We start from the raw sequence: 20,382 nt of genomic DNA, 5'->3' as shown, positions 1-20,382 counted from the left end.
TTCTTCCTTTTGTTTGCTACTTGGAGATGGGGCCAGATAAGATCAGGGTGACGCTATGTGGCCCAAACCAAAACAGCAGCAGTTGTGAGCCCTTGGTCTCGGCTGTGCTTTGTAGCTGCTCTGCACAGACACTGTCAACTTGGGCTTTGCAGGGACTGGGAAAGGACCAGCTGAGTTTTTCTTGGCACATTTTGCTTGCAAACGTAATTTTCCCTCTTGTTCCTCCTCGAAGCTGCTCTTCCCTGGCCTTGCATTTGTGTATTTTTCTCCTGCTGCTCAGGTGAGTTCCTTAACTGCCTTTATTCCTTTTTTTCATGGGATGCATCTCAAGCAGTACTTTCATAGCCAGCCTGCTCCCTGTGCCGTCGCTCCAGGCTTGTTGCTTCTCGCATTCAAGCCCTGGAGGAAGATGAGGAGTGAGCCCTTGCAGATGGGAGAGGAGGCACCTGCTTCTGTATCCTTTCTCCTGCTAAGCAGCAACAAGAGCTTTGATCGGGGTGGACAAGAGGAGCAAAAGCCTTTCTGCTCTTGCTAGCAGTGTTGGAGCACGCGAGGACGAGATGAGGATGAGATTCTCCCTGTTCTCCTGTGTGGCTTTTTCACGGCGAGGCCTTGGCTGAGGAGCTGCAGACGCCGCCTCCCCTGATCCAGCTCTGGAGGGCAATGCTGCCCTGTCGCTGCTGCTTTGTGCCTCCCTTTGCTCCAGGCAAAACAGGCTCTCTTAGCTCAGATGAGTGTCTCTAAACTGTTCACTCGGCTGCTGGTGATGTTTCCCTGTCTCCTGCCTGGAGCAAACCGAAGATCTGAGGGAAGCTGCTGGTGGATTCAGGAAGTGGCAGTGACTTCCATCTGCAGTGGTGATGCCAACAGCTCCTCTGTTCCCTGTGCCCCAGGTGGATAGAGTCATCCAGACCCACTGATGTTTTGGGAGGTCCAACAGCCCCTCTCCTTCTGCTCTAGGGGAGTGAAACAGAATATTCTCCAGTAAGCATAAGAAAAATTGTGAGCAGTGGGCCATACCCAGCCCTGAAATAGGCAGCCATGGTTGCCTTCACATCAGCAGTTTCACATCTGTCTGTTGGTACTGTTTGGCCCACTGAGCATGAATTTCCAGGGAAGGGACTGAGCAATCCCATTTCCAATTATTTATCTAACTGTAAAGGCAAACATGGACTCGTGCCTGTGTTCCTCCCTGGTATGCTTTCTCTTGGTACTGAGTAGGCTCTTGGGTGTAGCTGTGATGATCTGCCCAGTGGTGAGGCCCTGAGACCCTTCACTATGCAGGACTTGAGTCCAAGATGAAATAACTGAGTAGAAGCACAATCCTGGTGTGAACAGCCCCACTTAGGCTGTGGCTGAGCTCAACAGACTGCTGGGAGCAGAGCAAGGAGTGAGGAACTGGGCAGAGCAGCTCACACAGCCCCGGGCCTGGCTGGGTTGCAAGGTTGATGCAGAATCACTCATTTTTAGAGCCAGTGGGCAGAAAGGAGATGCTGGGGCAGTGCTGGGGTCCAGCAGCCAGAGGTGAGCACCAGCACCACTCTGATCCTGCCCAGGCTTAGGAGCAGCTTGTCTCTCTTTGCAGCACCCACTCCCAGCTGGTGCCTGAGCACTCACCTCTCCCGTGCCACATCCAACCCACGTAAGTCTCAGACAGGGCCTTGGCAGAGACTTTTTTGGCTAATTAATGATGCACTGTGAGCTAATGAGGGCATTGTGCCCAGCTTGCTGGAGCTGAGGACAGCTGATGCTGCCTCCTCCAGCACTGGGTTATGTTTTGGGCTGGGGTTTTTAGCAGAGCGTTTTACGCAATTACAGGCTATAATAAAGGATTTGAAGATTGCTGTGTCTGGGTAAGTCCATAAAGTAAGCTAGAGGATTTTGGCAGTGTTTTGATATTTTGGATACTGTTTTGCAGGGGCAAGGAAGGCCCTGAGAGAGAGACTCGTTTCTCCACAAGTGTAGTCCAGAGCTGGGAAGCACCAAGTGATGCAAGGGCACAGATCTGCTTTGTCCGTGTGATCAGAGCCACCTTGTCCACACGGTGGGTACAGAGTCACTTTTGGGTGCCAGCCTGGTGTGTACCTTCCCAGCATCTCCCTTGTCACTGCTGTGCCCTCCTCCCTGCTTGGGGCAGGCTGGTGACACTGGCAAAGCCCTTCCAGGCATGTCAGCCACTGCTCCTCAGCAGCTCCAGATCAGGGCTGATAATTTATTTTATCTGTGGACGGCAGGCAAAGGGATGGGCGTGTGGCTGATGAAGGGAAGGCTGCTGGGGGCCATCAGTGGGGAGCTGTGCTCTGCTGTTGTGCAGCTGTTGGATGGAGCTGCAGGGCCCTGGGGCCACGGAGTGTCCCTGTCCCTTCCCCAGGACCATCCCAGCCTTCTGCTCCCAGAGCATCCCTGTTCTTTCTTCCCTTCCCTGGGACCATACCAATCTTCTTTTCCTGGAACACCCATGTTCTTTCCTTTCTGAGAGCCTCCCTGCTCCTTCCCTGGGAGCATCCAAGCCTTTTCTCCTCCAGAGCATCCCTGCATGTTCTGTAGAAGCATCCCAGTCTTTTTCCTCCCATAACTTCCCTGGTCTTTTGCTGGCAGCATTCCAGCCTTTTCCCCTTGGTGCATCCATGCTCCTTCCCTTGTTTACTCCCAGGACATCCCTCATCTGCTTCTTCAGCAGCTCTCTGCAGCCCCTTCTGTGCGTGCTGAGGGCATCTGCCTTGCACTTGCTCCTTGACCCAGAGCAGAACATGAGGGGGGAGAAAAAATACTGCTGTGTTTGCCTTCACCCAGCCCCTGAGCCAGAACTGCTGGGGGAGGCAGAGGGTGCTTGGCTGCTGTGTGTGCCACAAGCTCCTGCCTGAGGCTTGATCCAGCCATGCTGGGATGAGGGGACTGTGGTGGGGCCAGAGCAGAGTGTGTCTGGCTTCAGCTGTGTGGCTGTGCCACTGCTCTGCTGCGTTTTCCTGAGCAGATAACGCCGCAGCTTTTGGAACTGGGCCCAAAAATTCCGTTCTGGCAGGGGAGGGCAAAACCCTGAGCTTCACCTGGCCCCACAACCTCTGCTGTTGGCTGAAGCAGGGCTGGAATACAGACCCCGGGCTGTGTCCCCTCCCTCTGCACCATCAGGGCACAGGGGTCTCTGCTCCAGGTGTCCCCTGAGGACCCCCCTGCTCTCTATGGGCACCAAGCGTAGTGAAATCATGCAGAGCATCTCTCCTCTCCTCACCCAAAAACAATTTTGGAAATGAAAGTGGGGAGACAAAGCCAGGGACATTATCTCAGCCCTTTTTAACTTTTCAGATAGGAAATAGCCTTTCATCTCTCCCGGGGTGAAAAGGCAATTTGCATTTCAAGAGATCAGGATGAAGCTTTTTCTCTTTACCATCCCAAATTCGTTATTAAAAGTCTGTTTGGAAACAAAACAACACATCCACGGGAAGATGGCCTCTGCAGGCTCAAATTAACTGCTCCTGTCATCCCTGATTTCCCTGGCTGCTGCTGGAGGATGCAGGATCGAGGAGGAGGTGCGGGCACTGCTGGAGATGTGAGTGGAGCAAACTCTGGGGCTTGGGGGTCTCCCCTGGGAATTGGGGGGGGGGGGGGGGGCTTTGCTCCCCCCTGCCCTGCACAAGCTTAGCTTAAATTCCGTGAGGATAACTCCAGACCCACCTCCCTGCAAACCCTGCTTTCTTCCTGCTCCCACACTCACCCTGGACTGGGACCTCAGCCTGGCTCCAGCAACCCAATCCTGCCTAATAAAAAGCCTCTGGCAGCCTGGAGCTTGGCTGGGGCTTGCTGGGCACTGGTGCTTTGTTTTCTCAGCTGCTGCCTCTGCCCTCACCGCTGCCACTTATTGGTATCGGAGTTTGCATTAGCAGGTGCAACTCTGGGATATTTAATTACTTATAAAGAGCTGTAGCAAAGCAAGACATTGCAGGAGGCATCAAGGCTGTTGGTTTCAGGGTTTTTTTTTTTCCTTGGTTTTGGGTGTTTTGTTTTGGTTTTTACCTTGCATTTAAAGGAGATGTGAGGATGGGTAAAGTGGTGTTGACTAAATAGAAAACATAAGTAAAAAGTGGAGTGAAGAGAGGGAGAAATAAATAAATAATCCTGTTTATGAAATGAAACAGCTGGGTAGAAAAAAAGAGAATGATCTCCGGGAAGAAAGCAGCTCCCTGGGCTATTTTTAGCTCTTTTGTTTCTCCCCCCCTTTCCATCCCCACCCTCCTTGCACAGTCTGAGGGTTTGGTGCATGTCAGTCCTGCTGTTCTCCCTCACCTCCTGAGTGCCAGGTGATGTGCTCTTTTCTTATTTTCTTTTTTTTCTCTCCTCTTTTTGCATCTTATTTATAGTGTGGAGGTGGGGGAAGGGCAGCAGCATCAGGAGAGGCCGTGCAGGCATCGCCCTCAGCCCTGGCTGGGGAAAGGAGGAGGCAGCAGGGGCTGAGCCTCTCCTGCAGCCTCCAGAGCCCTCCCTCTGCTCCTCAGCAGCCCCCTCGGAGTTCCCTTTGCCTGCATCTCGGGCTGCAGTTGCTGTGCTCCCAGCAGCTCCAGGGCAAGGGGCCACATTTGGTGTCTTCTCTCAGCTCTTGCACCAGTGGGGCTGGAGGAGCCCTGGATTTCCATCAACTCTTTCTCCTGCTAGGCACCATCATTCCTACACTCATCCCAGCAAAGGTCTCCACTATGCAAAGTCACTCAGCCCTGCAACTTTCCCCTTCCCCAGCCATCCCTCCCAACTCCCACGTCTCCCATCACATCCTCCTGGATGCTGCTGCTGCCCCAGGACCCCTCTCCCCTCATCTCCTCTGCCACCACCTCCCCCCTCACCGAGCATCCTCGTGGGCTCCCATATTTGTGCCATTATGGAAGAAATACATAATTCTTTTATTATTCAATTAGGAATTTAACACACAATCAGGTGATCGCTTTAAGAGGATTTCCTATAAGGCAGGATTTGAATAACAGGGCTATGAGTAATATATTCCCTTAACTGGTTTATTCCTTTATCAGATTTTTTTCCCCCTAAGCACTTTAATGCATTTACTTTCCCATTGTCGACACTTTTCTCCGCACTCTTCCTCCCTCCCTGAGCTTATGCAAATCCCCCGTAAGGCGTTTAATGCGCCCTGTGTGTCAATAGTGCCCAAATCTTCGCGACAGCATTAGGCTGCATGCATGCCCCGGCTGATTAAGAGGGGTGATGGGGCCAGCCTGGCTGCCCAAACCCCCTTCCAACCCCCACCGTGGGGCCAGCAAAGGGGCCCCTGCACTGGGAGCTGCATTTTTCCAGAGAAAAGGCTGGAGCTGAAAGTGGCTTTTCTTTTGCAGGGCGGGCCGTGAATAGGGAGCGTGAGGCTGACCTGTCCGCTGCTGTTTGCTGCCCTGTCGCTCAGCTTTTGGGGTGCGTGGAGGTGTTCACTGGGGAGGGGGATGGCTGTGGGTGGGAGGCGAGTGGAGAAGGAAGAGGAAGGTGGCAGAATAACCCCTGAGCCAGTATCAGCGTTTATTTGTGTGCACACAATCGATGTGCACGATCCTATGTGGTGGTGCATGCTCGGGGTGCTTCACCCCTGGGTGCCCGGGTGCCTGCTGGAGCCATGTGGGAATGGCTTGGGCATCTCTGGCAGGAAAAGGAGGGGTTTTCCTACTTTTTATGCCACCAAGGGCTGCCGTCGGCTCACCCTCACGACACTTCCCGACCTCCTTCATGCTGTGGATTTGCATTCCCTGGGGTGGCCTCTGGGCCTTGTTTTGGGGGGTTTAACAGCCTTCACAGACATGGGGTGTGATGCACCCGGTGACTGGGGCAGAGGCCTGGAACCTCAGGGGGATGCATTTGCCTGCTCACCTTGGTGGAATGCTTGCTCTGAAACCTACAGACAGTGCTGGGGAACTGGGGAAAGGGGAGCCTGGGGAGGAGGGCAGCAGCGATGACAGGAATAGCAAAAAAGGTTGGCCTGTAATTCCTGGATTTCCCACTGCCTGAGGGTTTTGTGGCTGCTGGCGAGGCCCTTTGTGAGCACAGCACGGGGGAAAACACCCCCTCCAAGAGTAACTGTCACCATTTTCTCCTTCCAGAGAAAAATCTCTCTCAACCTGTGTCTGTAAATAGCCCGGTGAGTGGGAGCGAGCTGAACCGGCCCTTCCCGGCGTTGTTTCCTCTACGCCCACCACTGATTGTCTCCTTTTTTTATCCCGTCCTGCCACTCTGCCTGGTGCGTGCAGCAATTATGCAAAGTTGCAATCAAGGAGCTGAATTAGGAGCTCATCTTGGATTAATTAGTGATGGATGCAAATCTGTTCCAACAAAGAGGAGCGAGGGGAATGCAAAGGCCATGGGTATCCTCCCAGGGTTTCTCCAGCTCTCCCAGGCTGGTTTGAGGGCAGGGAGGGATGCAGAGTAATGCCTTGCAGGAGAACTGGGGCATCCACGTGAAAGAATTTGGTTCTTGGCCTTGGGACAAGGCTTGGGTGCCCCAAAGCTCATGCTCAGCTCAGCTCAGCCCCTGCATCTCCCTGGAGGTTTTAAACCCAGAGCTTTGGGCTTAGAGCATCTCCTCCCACCCTGGCCTTGCTGCAAAGCTTGGGGAAAAACCAGTTAATCCCTGCGGCCTCCAGTGCTGAGCTCCTGCCAGCACTGGGGATTTCTGTTCGCCTGCAATCGGATTGTGACAAACCCCTCCACTTGCATTGAACAAATTCTCTGGCTACTCCCCGCTCCTTGCAGGCCCCAGTAATCCCCCAAGTGTGACTCCGGCCAACAGGCAACATCCCTGATTAATCCCCGCCGTCTCTGTGCAAAGCCACTGCTGCCAAGGATGCTCCTGGTGCTGGCACGACACGCTGGGCCGGCGCTGGGAGCAGACCCCGGGTAAGGATGCAAAGGATGCAATGCTGTTTAAAGGAGCTTTTCCAAGAGGGGATTGCAGCCTTGAGAAAGGCTTCCTCTTCCCGTGAAGCGGAAAAGATGGATGCACAGCGCTCCCGGGAGCACTGAGTGAGGGAGCACTGGGTGTGGGAAGGGAGGTGCAGATGCCTCATCCCTTTTTCTGTCCCCTCTTAGTGTCACCCACCCCAGCTGGTGCAGAGGGGACACCCACTGGGCACAGAAGAACCAGGGCAGCCTGGCAGGGTGAGCAGGGCTTGGTTAAGGAGCTCTTAGCCAAGGGATGGCTTGTGGCTGTGTCCACAGGGATGGGGACAGCAGGGACAGCCCCTTCCCATGGTCCCCAAGAGTTTAAAGCCTTAGCTTGAGGTTTTTGGTCTGCAGACAACTGAAAGGTCTCTCCTTCCTCTCCCCTCTGCAACAGCAATGATTAATAAAACCTGACTCGGCTGGAAGGACAAGGAAAAAACAACAATACAGGACATTTCTGGAGATCGTCCTAATCCAGCATCTCGAAGCCAAATGAATCAGCAGCTTCTTATTCTGCCGGCAGGATTAGTCAGTGTTCATCCAGGCTCCTGGGAACTGAGGTGAGGCCCTGCATAGCAAGGAGCTGTGGCAAGGTGGCCACAGGGTGTTGGCTGGTTCATGGAGCCAAGCAAATCCCTCCTTGTAATCCTGCAAACTCTGTTGGGATGCACCCACTCATGCTGGGAGCCATGGGACAGCAGGGAGAGGCAGGAGAAGGAAAAAATGCCTCTAGAAATCTGCAGTGTGGGTGAGGGATGAGGTTGTTGGATGTGAGGTGCAGGGGCAAGACTCCAGGCTGGGGCTGTGTGTAAGGGATGTCCCTCATGCCACAGGGACCAGGATGCCTGGGACCAGGAGCACCACGCCTGGCTGACTTTCCTGGCTGTTAAAGTGGGTCAAGCAGAAACCCAAGGAGCATCTGAGCTCACCAACCTTGAGCCAACTATATGGAAGTTGAATTATTCAGGGCCAGCTTAAAAAATTTAAGAGCCCAGCAAAACACCAGGAGAGCCCAGCCCATGGGACCCCCATACCCTTGTCAGGCAGAAGCAGCTCAGCCTGCCCATGCTCAGGGGGCGCCTTGGGCGGGGGGGACAGTGTTGTTTGTGTCTAACACTGCCCTTGTGAATCGAGAAAGCAGAGAGAAAGCACCCAGAGAAGTTCACCCTGATGAGTTCATCTCCCTGTGTTTCCTGTAGCCCTCCAAGCTGTAGCAGTACTCGAGTATCCCAGCATGGGTCTGCCTCACCCACAGCAGGAGTAGTTGAAAGGGAACCCCCCCTTGTCCCCTGGAATGGGGATCTCTTGATCGTGTGATTTTGGAGAGGATGCTAAAACTCAGGGGCTTGATCTTTGTCACCAGGTGTTCGCTTGCGGCATCTCCTGCGGCTCAGAGAGCGCCACATCCTTTTGGGAGCTGAGATGCTCCCCTCGGCTTGGTTGTCTTTAAAGGACCACCCCTGGTTCTATTCCTGGGGCTTTGGAATGGGGAGAACCGGCTCCTGGGGGGAATCCCTGTGGTGAGTAATGCTGCCTGGCGAGTGCTGGGAAAAGGCGGGTGCACATATGCTTCAGCTCATCCTGCTCTTTTCATGGAGCACTCTCACTGTCTGGGTGCCAACCAGTGGCAGATACGGCCAGGGAACCCCCACCACACTCACCCCCCCTTTTTTTTACATTTTCAAGGTTCTTGGAAGAGAGTGATGGGGTCAGGTGTAGAGCAAGGGGTTGTACCCCAAGGGGAGTGAGGTGCTTTGAGATTTTACAATGACACTGTGCAATTAGAGCTGAACAAGCCTGCCAAAGCAAACAGCCCAAAAAATCCCCCTTTGCACCAGAGGGCCGAGCTGTGCAGGTGCTCAGCCCAGAGGGGAGCAGGGAAGGCTGAGCCCCGGCCCCAGGCCGTGCTTGGCACAGCAGTCGGGTGCGCTTTGAGCCAAACTCCGGCTATTTCAGTCAAAGAGGAAAAGATGGAAATTTCCACCTGGCCTGTTTTCTTCCCTGCGATGAATTTGCAGGAGACCCTTTTCTCAGCCCTGCTCCCGGCAGAAGGGCGGCTGAGGCAGCACAGGCGGCTGTGTCTCTAATTTCCTCTGGCAGCAGCAGCAGCAGCAGCAGCGCATCCCCCGGCCCCGCGCGCTGATTTACACAACGCAGCAATTATTGACTGCGAGGAGATTGTAATTCACAGCCCGGCGCGGTGCAGCCACGGCCTGGGAGCAGGGATGGTTCGTCTCCTCCTTCCCGCTGCCTCCATCCTCACACACTCCGGGGGGGCAGAGCCCAGCAAGGGCTGATCCCCCAGAGCTCTCACCCAGTTTGCTGGCAGGGGGCTGAGTCCCCGTTCTGTGCCTTGCTGCTCCTGTAGAAAACCCCACAGCAACAGATCCCCGTGATGGAGCTTGCAGCCTGGGCCAGCTCTCCCAGCCCAGGAGGGGTGGGGACACCCACGGGGTCCCTGCCTGGATCACCCGCCTTGGGGACACAGATATCCACATTGCCCCATGCTGCTGGCTCCCTTACTCCTCTGCTTCCACTCCCTGGTTATGCAGGGGATCAGAGATCTTGGTTGTTTCCTCAAAAAGCTGGGGCATTGCTGTGTTCTGGCAGCCAGAGCTGCAATCCATCTATCCATCCATCCTGATCCCATCAGCTCCTCTTAACGACAAAACCCTTCGCAAGGCAGGAACGACCCTGTCCCTGAAAAGCTCATGCCCTGAATGAAATTACCGGGGCTTTCTTCCTAATTAATCTCTCTTTGCAATTAGCTCCGGACCTCCGATATCCCTCTAAGGCACCTCTAGCCAGTACCTATAGGCGGTACCTACAGGCGGTGCCTATGGACAGGGGTACGGGCGTGCTTCGGGAAAGCCGCTCCCGCGGACCCGGGGCCGCCGGGGGGGCTCGGGGGAGGAGCGGGGGGCGGGCGGGAGGCAGACCCGGGGGGAGGCAGACCCGGGGCCGCCCCCGCTCCGCGCCGCCGCCGCACTCGGTGCCGGCCCCCTCCCGGCGGAGGCTCCGGTATGGCGGGGCCGGGGGCCGGCGGCCGCCGGGGCTGAGCGGGGCGGGCCAGCGCCGGTGCCGCAGAGCCGCCGCGGCCGAGCGAGGTAAGAACCGCCGCGACCTGTTGGGCTCGGCCGGGACCGCCGGGGAGCGGGGGAAAGGAGGGGAAGCCGCCGCGCCGAGCCCCTGCCCGCCCTGGCCCCACTGAGCATCTTCCCGGCCCCCCCCGAGCATCCTCCGGGCGCGGCCGGGGCCGCGTTCCCCGCGCTCCCTTCGGCCAGGAGCTTCTCCTTCAGACCGGGGACGTGGGTTACTGAATTCCCCCCGTCTGTGGCAACTTCGCCGCTGGTAAGATGTCGGGGGACCCTTCTGCCAGAGCAAAAAACGCTCTTCTGCCCTAACACGGGGCTGCGGTGCCCGGGGCTCACGCAAAGCCGGGGGGCAGCGGGGCAAGGGCTCCTCTCGGGTGAGACCTCCCACCCCTGCCCGCGATGGAGAAACGCCCCCGCTCCCCTACTGGGGCAACAGGGGTGGCAGGGTGTAAATCCGTAGGGGCAGACGGATGTAAATCCAGCGGGAGGAGAAAATCCAATTTACGGCGGCGCAGGGATGCTCGGGGGAGCGAGGCGGAGAGTGCCGGAGGCTGGTCCAGCGCCGCGGCTGTGCAGCGCATCCCGCATCCCGCTCTGCTCCTGGCCCCGGGAAGTTTGGGCCACACACAGTGCGTACGAGGCATTTCCAGCTGGGATTCCTGCTATGGAAAAGCCCTGCAACAGGCTTTCCGGCATCCCGGGAGATGCTTCCCGCTGGGTTTTATTTTCTGGGGTGGCAGCAGGCACAGGAGGGTGTGGGTGAAGGGGATTGCAGACAGCTCCTCTGGGAGCAGCAGGATGGAGCGGTGTCCCCAACATAACGTGCCCTGCTGGGTTGTTCTGCTCGCGGGGCTCCGGGATGGGCAGGCTTGGGGTCAACCCCAGCATGATGCGGGAGGAGGGACCCCATCCCAGCCCCACAGCAGTGCTGTGACCTCAGCACAGCCTCGGGGCCGGGGCAGTGCTGCCCTGTGCACCCGTCCCTGCAGCAAGAGAAGCATTTTAGGCTCTAGGAACTCGCTCACAGGGTCTGTGGGCAACACGTTTGCCCCCCACCTCAGGGCCCTCCAGCATCCAGCACATCCTGGCAGCTGGAAAACCTCTCTGCTCCTGCAAACGCCATGTCTGGCAGGAAGACCAAAGAAATCACTGTCATTGATTTTTCCTCTCTTGCCTGACTCAACCTACTGCCTTGGAGGAGATTATTTTTCCCCACCACCACCCCTGGATGCCAGGGAAATCTGCAGGAGGTGGGCTGGGGACAGGCTGGCATCGAGCAACTGGTACAAGGAATTCAGAGCAGCCCCCTGAGGTTGAACCGCAGGGAAGAAACATATTTTGGGTGGCTCTGGTGGGGTCACTGGAGGATGCTGGGTGTTTGAAGAGCTCATTCTGGGGTGCATTCAGTGCAGACCCTCTGAAGCGTGATGCTGGGGTCTCTCTGGCAGCTCTCTGAGCAGCTCTGTGCTGGGCTATGATCCCTCAGAGAAGCAGATCTGAAAAAAGCAGGGTCGCATCCTATCCTCTCCCTGAAAGGCTGCAGGAGTGTGTCTGCCCAGGCTGGCGCTCTGCCCCAGCCCCAGGCAGCAGAGATGCTGAAAAGGGCCATAAACCGGAGCAAGTGTGCTGCCTGCAGGGAGCGAGGGCTTCCCGAGGCAGCCGGGATCTCCCCCGCAGCCGCCTTCCGTGAGTGGTTTTCGTCCATTAATTTCTCTAATTGCTTTTGGAAATCACAGTGGCGTTTTTCTTTGGTAGCATCCCAGTGAGGTGCTGAGCGAGGCTGTGCTGTGCCTCAGGGGTGGCTCGTGTGGGTCCCCCACAAGCACTGCTCACCACCCCAAAGCCAAACTTCTGCTCAGAAGGTTGGTGGATCGCATTTGCGCCAGAGAAATCATCTTTCCAGGTGGAAAAAACACCAGAACCGCTGTGATACAGCGAGGTGGCGACAGCTCAGGGCCGCCCACATGCCATTGTCCCTTGCAAACCTCTGGCATCACCCGGGGTGAGGGGGGGGACACAGGAGCCACTGCTCTCTCTCCCTCTCAGGTTGGCCAGGATGGGCTCGGTGGGAGCCGAGCGCTTCAAGGAGCTGAGCCCGGCGGCGACGCCGGAGGGGAACGTGGTGATGAGCTTCAGCTTCGACAGCTACCAGCTGGAGGAGGACGAGCTGCAGCGGGGCAGCCAGGCCAAGGGTGTCCTGACCTTCATGGAGCCAGGTGAGGGCAGGCACGGCCCGACGTGATCCACAGCCAGGAGCCGGGTTCCCCACTGGTTTCACACCCACGTAGCAGCTTCCTGGGATGGGTTTAATAGCCACAAATAGCCTGAAATGCCACAAAATCGCCCAATACCTTTTTTCATCCATTTTTGTACCCATGAGAGCCGCCAGCACATCCTGTGACAGTGGACTCTGCAGGCTGGCAAGGAGTTGAGGATTGGTGCCCTGGTTCTCCTGCCAGGCTCGCCCGCAGCTTCGTCTTCCTCCATGCAGGACTCAGGGATGCTCCTGGGATTCACCCCAGCCCTGCTCCACATCCTGAGGCAGCCCTGTCCACCCCCACACCTGCCTCCACCTCTCCTGCACCTTGACTTGTGCTGTTACCTGCACTGCTTGGCTCTCAGCTTGTTTAGCTGCAATTAAAATTCATCAGCCCCACAAAGCCCAGGTGTTTTCCTGCCTCCTGGGTGTCCCACTGAAGTGTCTTTATTTAGAGAAGGAGCTTCTCATAGCTGGGGCTGTGTGTTTGTACGTCTGCAGGGTGCTGGGCTATTTCATTGCCTCAAGGCTGGGGTCTGACATAGGTCCCAGGGGTGCAGCAGTGTCACTGTCACATCTTTTTCTCTTTCTTTCACTTTTTGGGGCAGTTTCTGAGGACCCTGAACCCCAGGATCGATACCATGGGATTTATTTTGCTATGCTGCTGGCCGGAGTGGGATTTCTCCTGCCCTACAACAGCTTCATCACCGATGTGGATTACCTGCACCATAAATACCCAGGTAGGTCTGGAGCAGCTCCAGCACTTCCCTGACACCCCAAACGGGGAGAGAGCTCATTCCTGCTTCCAAGGGAGCTGACCTCCTGTCCCCCCATCTCCTGCCTCTCTGCAGGGACCTCCATTGTCTTTGACATGAGCCTCACCTACATCCTGGTGGCCTTGGTGGCCGTCATCCTCAACAACGCGCTGGTGGAGCTGCTGAGCTTGCACACCCGGATCTCTGTGGGTGAGTGGGGTCCCTGCACCCCCAGGCAGTGCTGTCCCTGTGCTGTCCCCCCACCACCACCTCTGTCTCCCCCCCACAGGCTACCTCTTCGCCCTGGGGCCCCTGCTCTTCGTCAGCATCTGCGACGTGTGGCTGGAGCTGTTCAGCCGCAGACAAGCCTACGCCATCAACCTGGTGGCTGTTGGGGTGGTGGCCTTTGGCTGCACAGGTATGTGGGAGAGCAGCTGGGGCTGGGACATGGCAGGTAGGAGTGGGAAACATCCCCATCCCTGAGCTGCTCTGCTCTGATCCCTATAACCCTCACAGCCCTGCTCCATCCCCTCCACATCTGTCCAGGCACTGTGGGACTGGCCAGGGGCACCGGCACCAAACCTTGTACTGGTGACCGACACCACTGATCCAGGCCACCATGGTGGCATCCCAAACCCCCACATCTGGTGGCCACTCTTAGTGGGAACAGATATAGTGAAGCATCCCGTGAGGGAAAAAAGGCCCTCCTGCTTTTGGGGCAAGGAGGCTGGTGCAAGGATCAGCTCCGAGTTGGCACAGCATCATGGATTCCCTCTGGGGTTTCTTCCCCCTTCCTGGAGTTTCAGCTGCAGCAATAATCCTCCCTTCTCCCCTCTGTGCATCTCTCCTGAAGTGCAGCAATCCAGCTTCTACGGCTACACGGGGCTGCTGCCCAAGCGCTACACGCAGGGAGTGATGACAGGCGAGAGTAAGTACCCACAGCAACTGACCGTGTCCACGTCCCACCACATGGACTTGCACCTTCTCCTGGGGCCCCAGAGAGTCACACCTGGGTCCCCACTGGCCCCAGCACAGCCCAGCTGGCTTGCCAGCAGATCAGGGACACCCCAGGGTGCTCCCAAGCACTTACTGGTTTGTAAGTCCCGGCACTGCCATGCCAGACGGGAGGTGGGGATGTCTGCCAGGAGCTCCATCACCCCAAAATCACTGCTGGTGACTCCTCCATACTGGGAAGCATCACATCCACATAGCAGGGGCTGATGGCGATCCCTGAGCCGGGATTCAGTGGGGCCCAGGGGTGACAGCTCTCCCACACCACCAGGCACCGCTGGGGTCATCATCTCGCTCAGCCGCATCTTCACCAAGCTGCTGCTGTCAGACGAGAAGGAGAACACCGTCATCTTCTTCTTCATCTCCATCGGCATGGAGCTGACGTGCTTCATCCTCCACCTCCTGGTGAAGCGCACCCGCTTCGTCCGCTACTACACGGACTGTTCCCGCAAGGGCCTCCCCGAGAGCCGCGGGGCTGGCGACCCTGGCACCGGCTACCGCGTCCACCACGATGTCACCTCTGAGGACGTCCGATTTGTAAGCCAAGGGTGGGTTTCCCTGCTGACCCCTGGGGTTCTTCACCACTGCACCTCAGCACTGCTGTCCCCTCTCCCCTCATCCAGGAAAACCAGGAGCAGGGGCAGCCGAGCTCCCCCCAGGGCAGCCCCGGCCCTGAAGCTGAGCTGGCTGGGAGCGGCACCTACATGCGCTTCGACGTCCCTCGGCCCAAGATCAAGAGGAGCTGGCCCAGCTTTCGAGGTGAGTGGTGGGCTCAGGGGCAAGCCATGCCCATGGGGTGGGTTTGCTGCATTTTGTAGGGTGGGATAAATGATTGGTAACCCAGAGTTTTGGGGCAGGATCATCCCCAAGGCTGGAGAGGGACTTTTGAAAAGGGCGTGGAGTAGCAGGACAAAGGGAAATGGCTTCAGACTGACAAGAGGACAGGATTAGATGGGCTATTATCAAGAAACTCTTCCCTGTGAGGGTGGTGAGGCCCTGGCACAAGTTGCCCAGAGAAGCTGTGGCTGCCCCATCTCTGTAATTGTCCAAGCCCAGGCTGGATGGGGCTTGGAGCAACCTGGGATAGTGGAAGGTGTCACTGCCCATGGCAGGGGGTTGGAACTGGATGGGACTTAATGGTCCCTTCCATCCCAAACCATTCTGTGATGGTGTGATCCCTTTCCTAATGATGTGCCCAAAACTATGAGGCAAACTCATTTTTTGAAGGCCCCCCTGGGGGTCAGAAAAGGCTCTCAGGCTCTGCAAGGGGGAGGCTGCAGTTTTGGCTGAGCTGTGCTGCCTGTCCCTGCCAGACATGCTGCTCTACCGCTATGTCGTGTCCCGCCTCATCTGGGCCTACATGCTCTCCATCGCCATGACCTACTTCATCACGCTGTGCCTCTTTCCCGGGCTGGAGTCGGAGATCCACAACTGCACGCTGGGGGAATGGCTCCCTATCCTCATCATGGCCATCTTCAACCTCTCTGACTTCGTTGGCAAGGTAGGAGAGAGGCCAGAGACAGCACAGTGGGGGTCTCTCCTCTTTTGGTGTTCTCTTTCTAAGCCACTTGGCTCCACCAAGGGTCATCTCCACCCACGGGTGTCTAACCAGTGTGAGGCTGCTGCTTACCAGCACAGCCAAGGTTGGGTTCCCACAGCAGTTGGTCTTTTCCACAATCTTGTCTCCTTGTTGCCCCATTTTGGGCACGGCGTGGCCCTCCCCAGCCTCCTCACCCCCCGCAACAGGGTCTCTGCCTCTTGCTGCAGATCCTGGCTGCCCTGCCCTATGACTGGAGAGGGACCCACCTCCTCGTCTACTCCTGCCTCCGTGTGGTCTTCATCCCCCTCTTCATCATGTGCGTCTACCCCAACGGGCAGCCCACCTTCGGCCACCCCGCCTGGCCCTGCATCTTCTCCCTCCTCATGGGCATCACCAATGGCTACTTCGGCAGCGTCCCCATGATCCTGGCCGCAGGCAAAGTGAGCCCAGAGCAGCGGGAGCTGGCAGGTAGGACCAAGCCCTCCTGGGAATCCCACATGGTGTGGCCACAGCACCCTGACAGCCCATGTCCATTCCCACAGGGAACACCATGACCGTGTCCTACATGACGGGCTTGACACTGGGCTCGGCCGTGGCTTATTTTGCCTACAGCCTCACCAGCACCTCCCACAGCACCTGTTTCTACACCGAAACTTCCAATGGCTCCTTTACCTTCGGGTACTGAGCCCTGGGGCGGGGCTGTGGGGACACGATGGGACCTGCTGCCCACCATGGTCCCCAGCACCCCACATGTCCCTCCTCAGGGAGGGAGCCTGGAGCCAGAAAGCCACACCAGGGTGGACAAGGACTGGTATGCCCGTGCTGCCCAGCCTGGCACTGTGCAGGGCCACTGCTTGGGGTGACATTCCTCCCACCCCAGGGGCCAGTTCTTGTTGCTTTTGGGGACGTCCCCATCAGCAATGTGCAGCTCTCCAGTGAAGGCTGGGGATCTTCTGTTTGCGCCAAGCCATTGACAGGAGGAAGAAAATACTGCCAAATCCCAAAGGGAATAGAACCAGCACTGGGGAGGAGGGTGATGGAGGGCTGGTGAAGAAGAAGAGGAGAGGAAGGAAACACTCCTTCAGTCCCTGGTGGCTCTGGGAAGGTGGGTTTCAACTTCCATTGACAGTGCTGCAGGTTTTCACCAAGAAAGGCTTGAAATAACACTCGCTCCCTAAATCTGCCAACTGCTGTGTAAAAATCCCAATTCACTTCTGATGGTTGGGGAAAAAATGATTTTTTTTTATTGTGTCTTGTTTTACCCTCCCCTAACTGCAAGAGCAGCAGGTCTTGCCTCCCCCCACCCCACACTGTGAATCTACCCCATTGCAAGGGGTGGAGGGGGGGGTCTCAAGGCTACAGCACTGCCAGTGCCATCCACAGGCCACTGCTGAGCTTGAAGATTTATTGCACAGGACAAAAGTGAAGCTGATTAAATAATCAAATGTCTTTGCTGGTTCTTAGCTGTGCCACTGGCACTGGTGGCACTTGACTGCTGGTGCTGGGCTGGGCTGGCAAACACACACAGGGTGGTGCCTGCTGCCTGTCCCGTTGGATCTTGGGGTGCCCCTTGTGCTGCTCCCCATCTTCCGGGCCCTCTTTGTCACCTGGGGTGCCTGAACTTGTCACCGGGTTACACCAAACCCCCACCAGCCTGCAAACTGCTGTGGGCAGCACACGGGAGAGGGCATGGGCCAAGAGGAGCAGAAAGCAGCAGCAGAAGGTGCCAACAGCATGTTTCGGGACTGGCTGCACTGTGCTCTGCCAGTTGGCGGGTGCCACCTCCCAGGAAATCAAGCCCAAGGAGCCAGCGAGTGCCAGGCCTGGCTCCGACCCGGCCCCTGCAGCACCATGCCAAGTTCCTGCCTGTATGAAGTGGAGCTCACACCAAAAAGAGCAAATCCAGCGTTTCATCCTCAACACATGGTGCCCTGAGCGTGGTGGCAGGGGGAGGACTCACACCTCCAGCCTAAAGGCCCCATCAGCAGACACCTCTGCTCCAGTGTCCTGTCCTGTCCATCGGTGTCACCACGGCACACAGACGGGTTCTCCCCAAAAAGCCACCAGGCACCTGGGTTCTGTCTTTCTCCATGGCAGGGGCTGAGCCAAAAAGCCATCATTGCCACCAAGGGGAGAAAAACCCTACGGTCAGGACAAGCGAGACAAAGAAAGATGCTTCGTTGGGTTGCTTTTTTTCAATTAATTTTTTTTTTTTTTTATGAAAAAAGATCACACGGAGTTCTCCAACAAACAGAATGCCAAAAAAATTGTTTTAAACAAAACATAAACAAAACAAAACAAAAAGACAAAAACCTGGCTCTCCTTTCCTCTCGATTGTCTGAAATATCCTTGTGTTCCATAGAAGGCAGTGGGTTTTAAGTGCTTTCTATTTAACATTAGCATAAAATCTCTCTCGCGCGCTCTCTCTCTCGCTCTTTAAAATATGCTCACACAATTTGCTTCTAGAAGTACAGTACACTTTGAGCGTGGGGGGTGTGCCTGTTCCCAGATCATTTACAATCACAATCCAACAGGAAATAAAAAATAATATTCTAAACGTCAGACTGTGTTCATTTCTGCCGTTGTGGGTTTTTTTCTTTTTTTGTTTTTTATAATTTCATAATTTTTTTCACAGTTTTAAAAAGTTTATATTTATATATATATATTTATATTTATATTTATAATTAAAAAGTTGAATCCATTTAAAGACTTATAATACAGGAGGGCTAAAGAGTCTTTTGGTACATTAAAACTGTACAGGCTAGAACCGTCACTGTCCGCCGTGCCGAGGCGCCGGTGGCCCGGGGTGGAGATGGTACGAGCTCAGCACCATGTGGTTTGTTTAAAGGTCGAGGGGGAACTCTGCGGGGCTGTCCCTCTCCCCTGAGCCCCGGCCTCCAGTCTCTGGTACGCAGCCGGCACCAGGGTGGAGAGTTTCCAATCTGTCCTTGGCTAAAGCGTCTCCCCACCCGAGCCTGGGCCGAGCCGGGCCCCGCTCCGCGTCCCAGTGATCTGTAGTGCGAGTTGGGAGTTGCAAAGATCAGTGCGTCTCTTGGAGTTTTGTTTTAAGTGCAAGGATGGTGCATCGTTCTCCTCAGGTTCTCCTCCGGTGTTCCCTCTTGCCAGGTGTAACCCTGGAGCAGCAGTGGCAGTGCCGCGGGTCTGGCGTGTGCCCAGTGGGAGCTCAGCTCCTCCGTGGATGGAGGAAGCTGAACGGTGCCGTCCCTGAGCCCAAGGTGGCAGCGGGGCTCTGGCTGTGGGAACGCCGCAGGCAGGCACAGCCAGATTCACACACTGTCCCCATTCCCTTCAGATGATGAGCAGAGGCTTCCCAGCAGCTCCATGTCTCAGCTCAGGCAAGGCATGGCAGGTAAAGCTGGGTGAGGGATGCCAGAATCCAATGGCCTGTGATCTTCTCTCCTCCAAGCACCGAGCAGCAGCTTTTCCCAGTCGATTCCTGCTCCCTCACTGCACTCTCCAAGACAAGGTCTCAGTTTGCCACGTGTCACCCCCTTGCCACCTGCTTGCTCCCTCTAGCACTTCTGCACGGCAGAAGGGGTACAGAGCTGCAGAGGGTTCAGACTCTCTGTTCAAGGCAGTGGGAAGGCAGCATCCCCAGATTGGATGTTGGCTCCTCTTCCACCTGGCTCCTTCCAGCCTGGAGGATTCTCTTCTGCCATCTCTGTGCTGGGGCCAGCCCCGCCCCGTCGTGCTCCACATGCTGCCAGAGGGGCCTCCAGGGAAAGGGAACGGCAAAAAGGCGCTGAGAGGATCGAGACGAGGCGCTGAGAGAGACTCATCTCCTTTCTCTTTCACCCTGTCCTTCCTATAAAGGGTCATGCGAAACTAAGCAAGAAAGGGAATATAAGGACGGAGAGGAGCGCACGCAGAAGGCAAGAGGGTCCTTCCACGTGCGGGCAGCTTCTGAGTTACTGATGGAAAAAAATGACACAAAAGGGATCCCTCCTGCCGGGGGGTCCCGCTGGTGAAATGATCACGAGACCCATGTGCTTTCCTGGACCAAAAGGAGGAAGGGAGAAGTTGGTCAAGTGTCACCTTACTTAAAGCCACTTCCAGAAGAGCCTCAGGGTTCAAGCACGACCACCACCCCCCAATGGCACCTTCCTCGAGTCCTGTAACTGCTTCCCCAACCCCCTTCTTCAGCCCTCTCCTTCCTCCTCGCGTCTCTCGCGCTCTCCTGTCTGTAGTGTGACACAGAAATGAGCATTGAAAGAAACAATCATGTCGTCTGAACAGGCACGTCCTCAGGTTTGTCCCATCCCTTCCCAGGGGGTGGCATGTGTCCCCTGGGCGGTCAGCAGATGACAGGGACCCCGTCAGTGTTGAAGATCATGCCCGTGGTGGGCTCGTAGGTCCCTGCAAGGTAGTAGAGGTCCTCACTGTCTTGGTATTTCTTTGTCTTTAGCATCTGCTCATATTGATCCAGACCAACAACAAGACACTTGTGTGAGATGGTCTGGACATCATTTTCATCCACGTGAGAGGACTGGTAGAGGGCTCTCTGCACAACAGGAACAGAAGGAAGGAGGTGGGAAAAAAAGGAGCCATTAGATCTCACAGCATTTACAGCATCATCTTCAGTAAGTAGGAAGAACACCCATCATAATGGGACAGGGTTCTGCTCACACTCAAGAACCTCTCATTCACCCCAACAGCCAGCCCAGGGGAGGAACACTGGGACTCTGCACAGGCCCATGGACAGCCCGGACAATCCCTCCAGCCCACTGTACCTGAGTCCTGGCTTTCACTCAGCTCCCACTGATGGGAATGCTGCGGCTGCCA

The 20,382-nt window shown here is 56.2% G+C and overlaps 2 protein-coding genes across 7 annotated transcripts in view; one reads left to right on the top strand and one right to left on the bottom strand.

Annotated features, from left to right (window-relative positions):
- The first annotated feature begins 1,773 nt into the window (after window positions 1–1,773).
- SLC29A4 (solute carrier family 29 member 4) lies at window positions 1,774–18,141 on the top strand. 3 transcript variants are annotated; one of them, XM_069029478.1, is made up of 13 exons: window positions 1,774–2,044; window positions 7,316–7,481; window positions 8,285–8,441; window positions 12,063–12,232; window positions 12,882–13,013; window positions 13,125–13,238; window positions 13,318–13,446; window positions 13,882–13,956; window positions 14,311–14,576; window positions 14,663–14,798; window positions 15,353–15,540; window positions 15,807–16,047; window positions 16,122–18,141. In XM_069029478.1, exons 3-13 carry the CDS (start codon window positions 8,344–8,346, stop codon window positions 16,262–16,264), a joined length of 1,692 nt encoding a protein of 563 aa, XP_068885579.1. In that variant the 5' UTR covers window positions 1,774–2,044; window positions 7,316–7,481; window positions 8,285–8,343; the 3' UTR covers window positions 16,265–18,141. The 3 variants fall into 3 exon arrangements, with proteins under 3 accessions (XP_068885579.1, XP_068885580.1, XP_068885581.1); XM_069029479.1 differs by lacking the exons at window positions 1,774–2,044; window positions 7,316–7,481; window positions 8,285–8,441 and adding an exon at window positions 3,428–3,547; XM_069029480.1 differs by lacking the exons at window positions 1,774–2,044; window positions 7,316–7,481; window positions 8,285–8,441 and adding an exon at window positions 9,975–10,028.
- Window positions 17,858–20,382, bottom strand: part of TNRC18 (trinucleotide repeat containing 18) — a 55,092-nt gene continuing 52,567 nt past the window's right edge. For all 4 annotated transcript variants that reach the window (XM_069029474.1, XM_069029476.1, XM_069029477.1 and 1 more), the window contains one exon: window positions 17,858–20,101. In XM_069029474.1, the coding sequence (XP_068885575.1) occupies window positions 19,895–20,101 (207 nt within the window). In that variant the 3' untranslated portion in view covers window positions 17,858–19,894. The remainder of the gene's footprint in view (window positions 20,102–20,382) is intronic.

Source organism: Aphelocoma coerulescens, chromosome 14 (genome assembly GCF_041296385.1).
Source record: "Aphelocoma coerulescens isolate FSJ_1873_10779 chromosome 14, UR_Acoe_1.0, whole genome shotgun sequence".
NCBI classification, from domain to species: Eukaryota; Metazoa; Chordata; class Aves; order Passeriformes; family Corvidae; genus Aphelocoma; species Aphelocoma coerulescens.
This window is presented reverse-complemented; position numbering and strand designations above follow the sequence as displayed.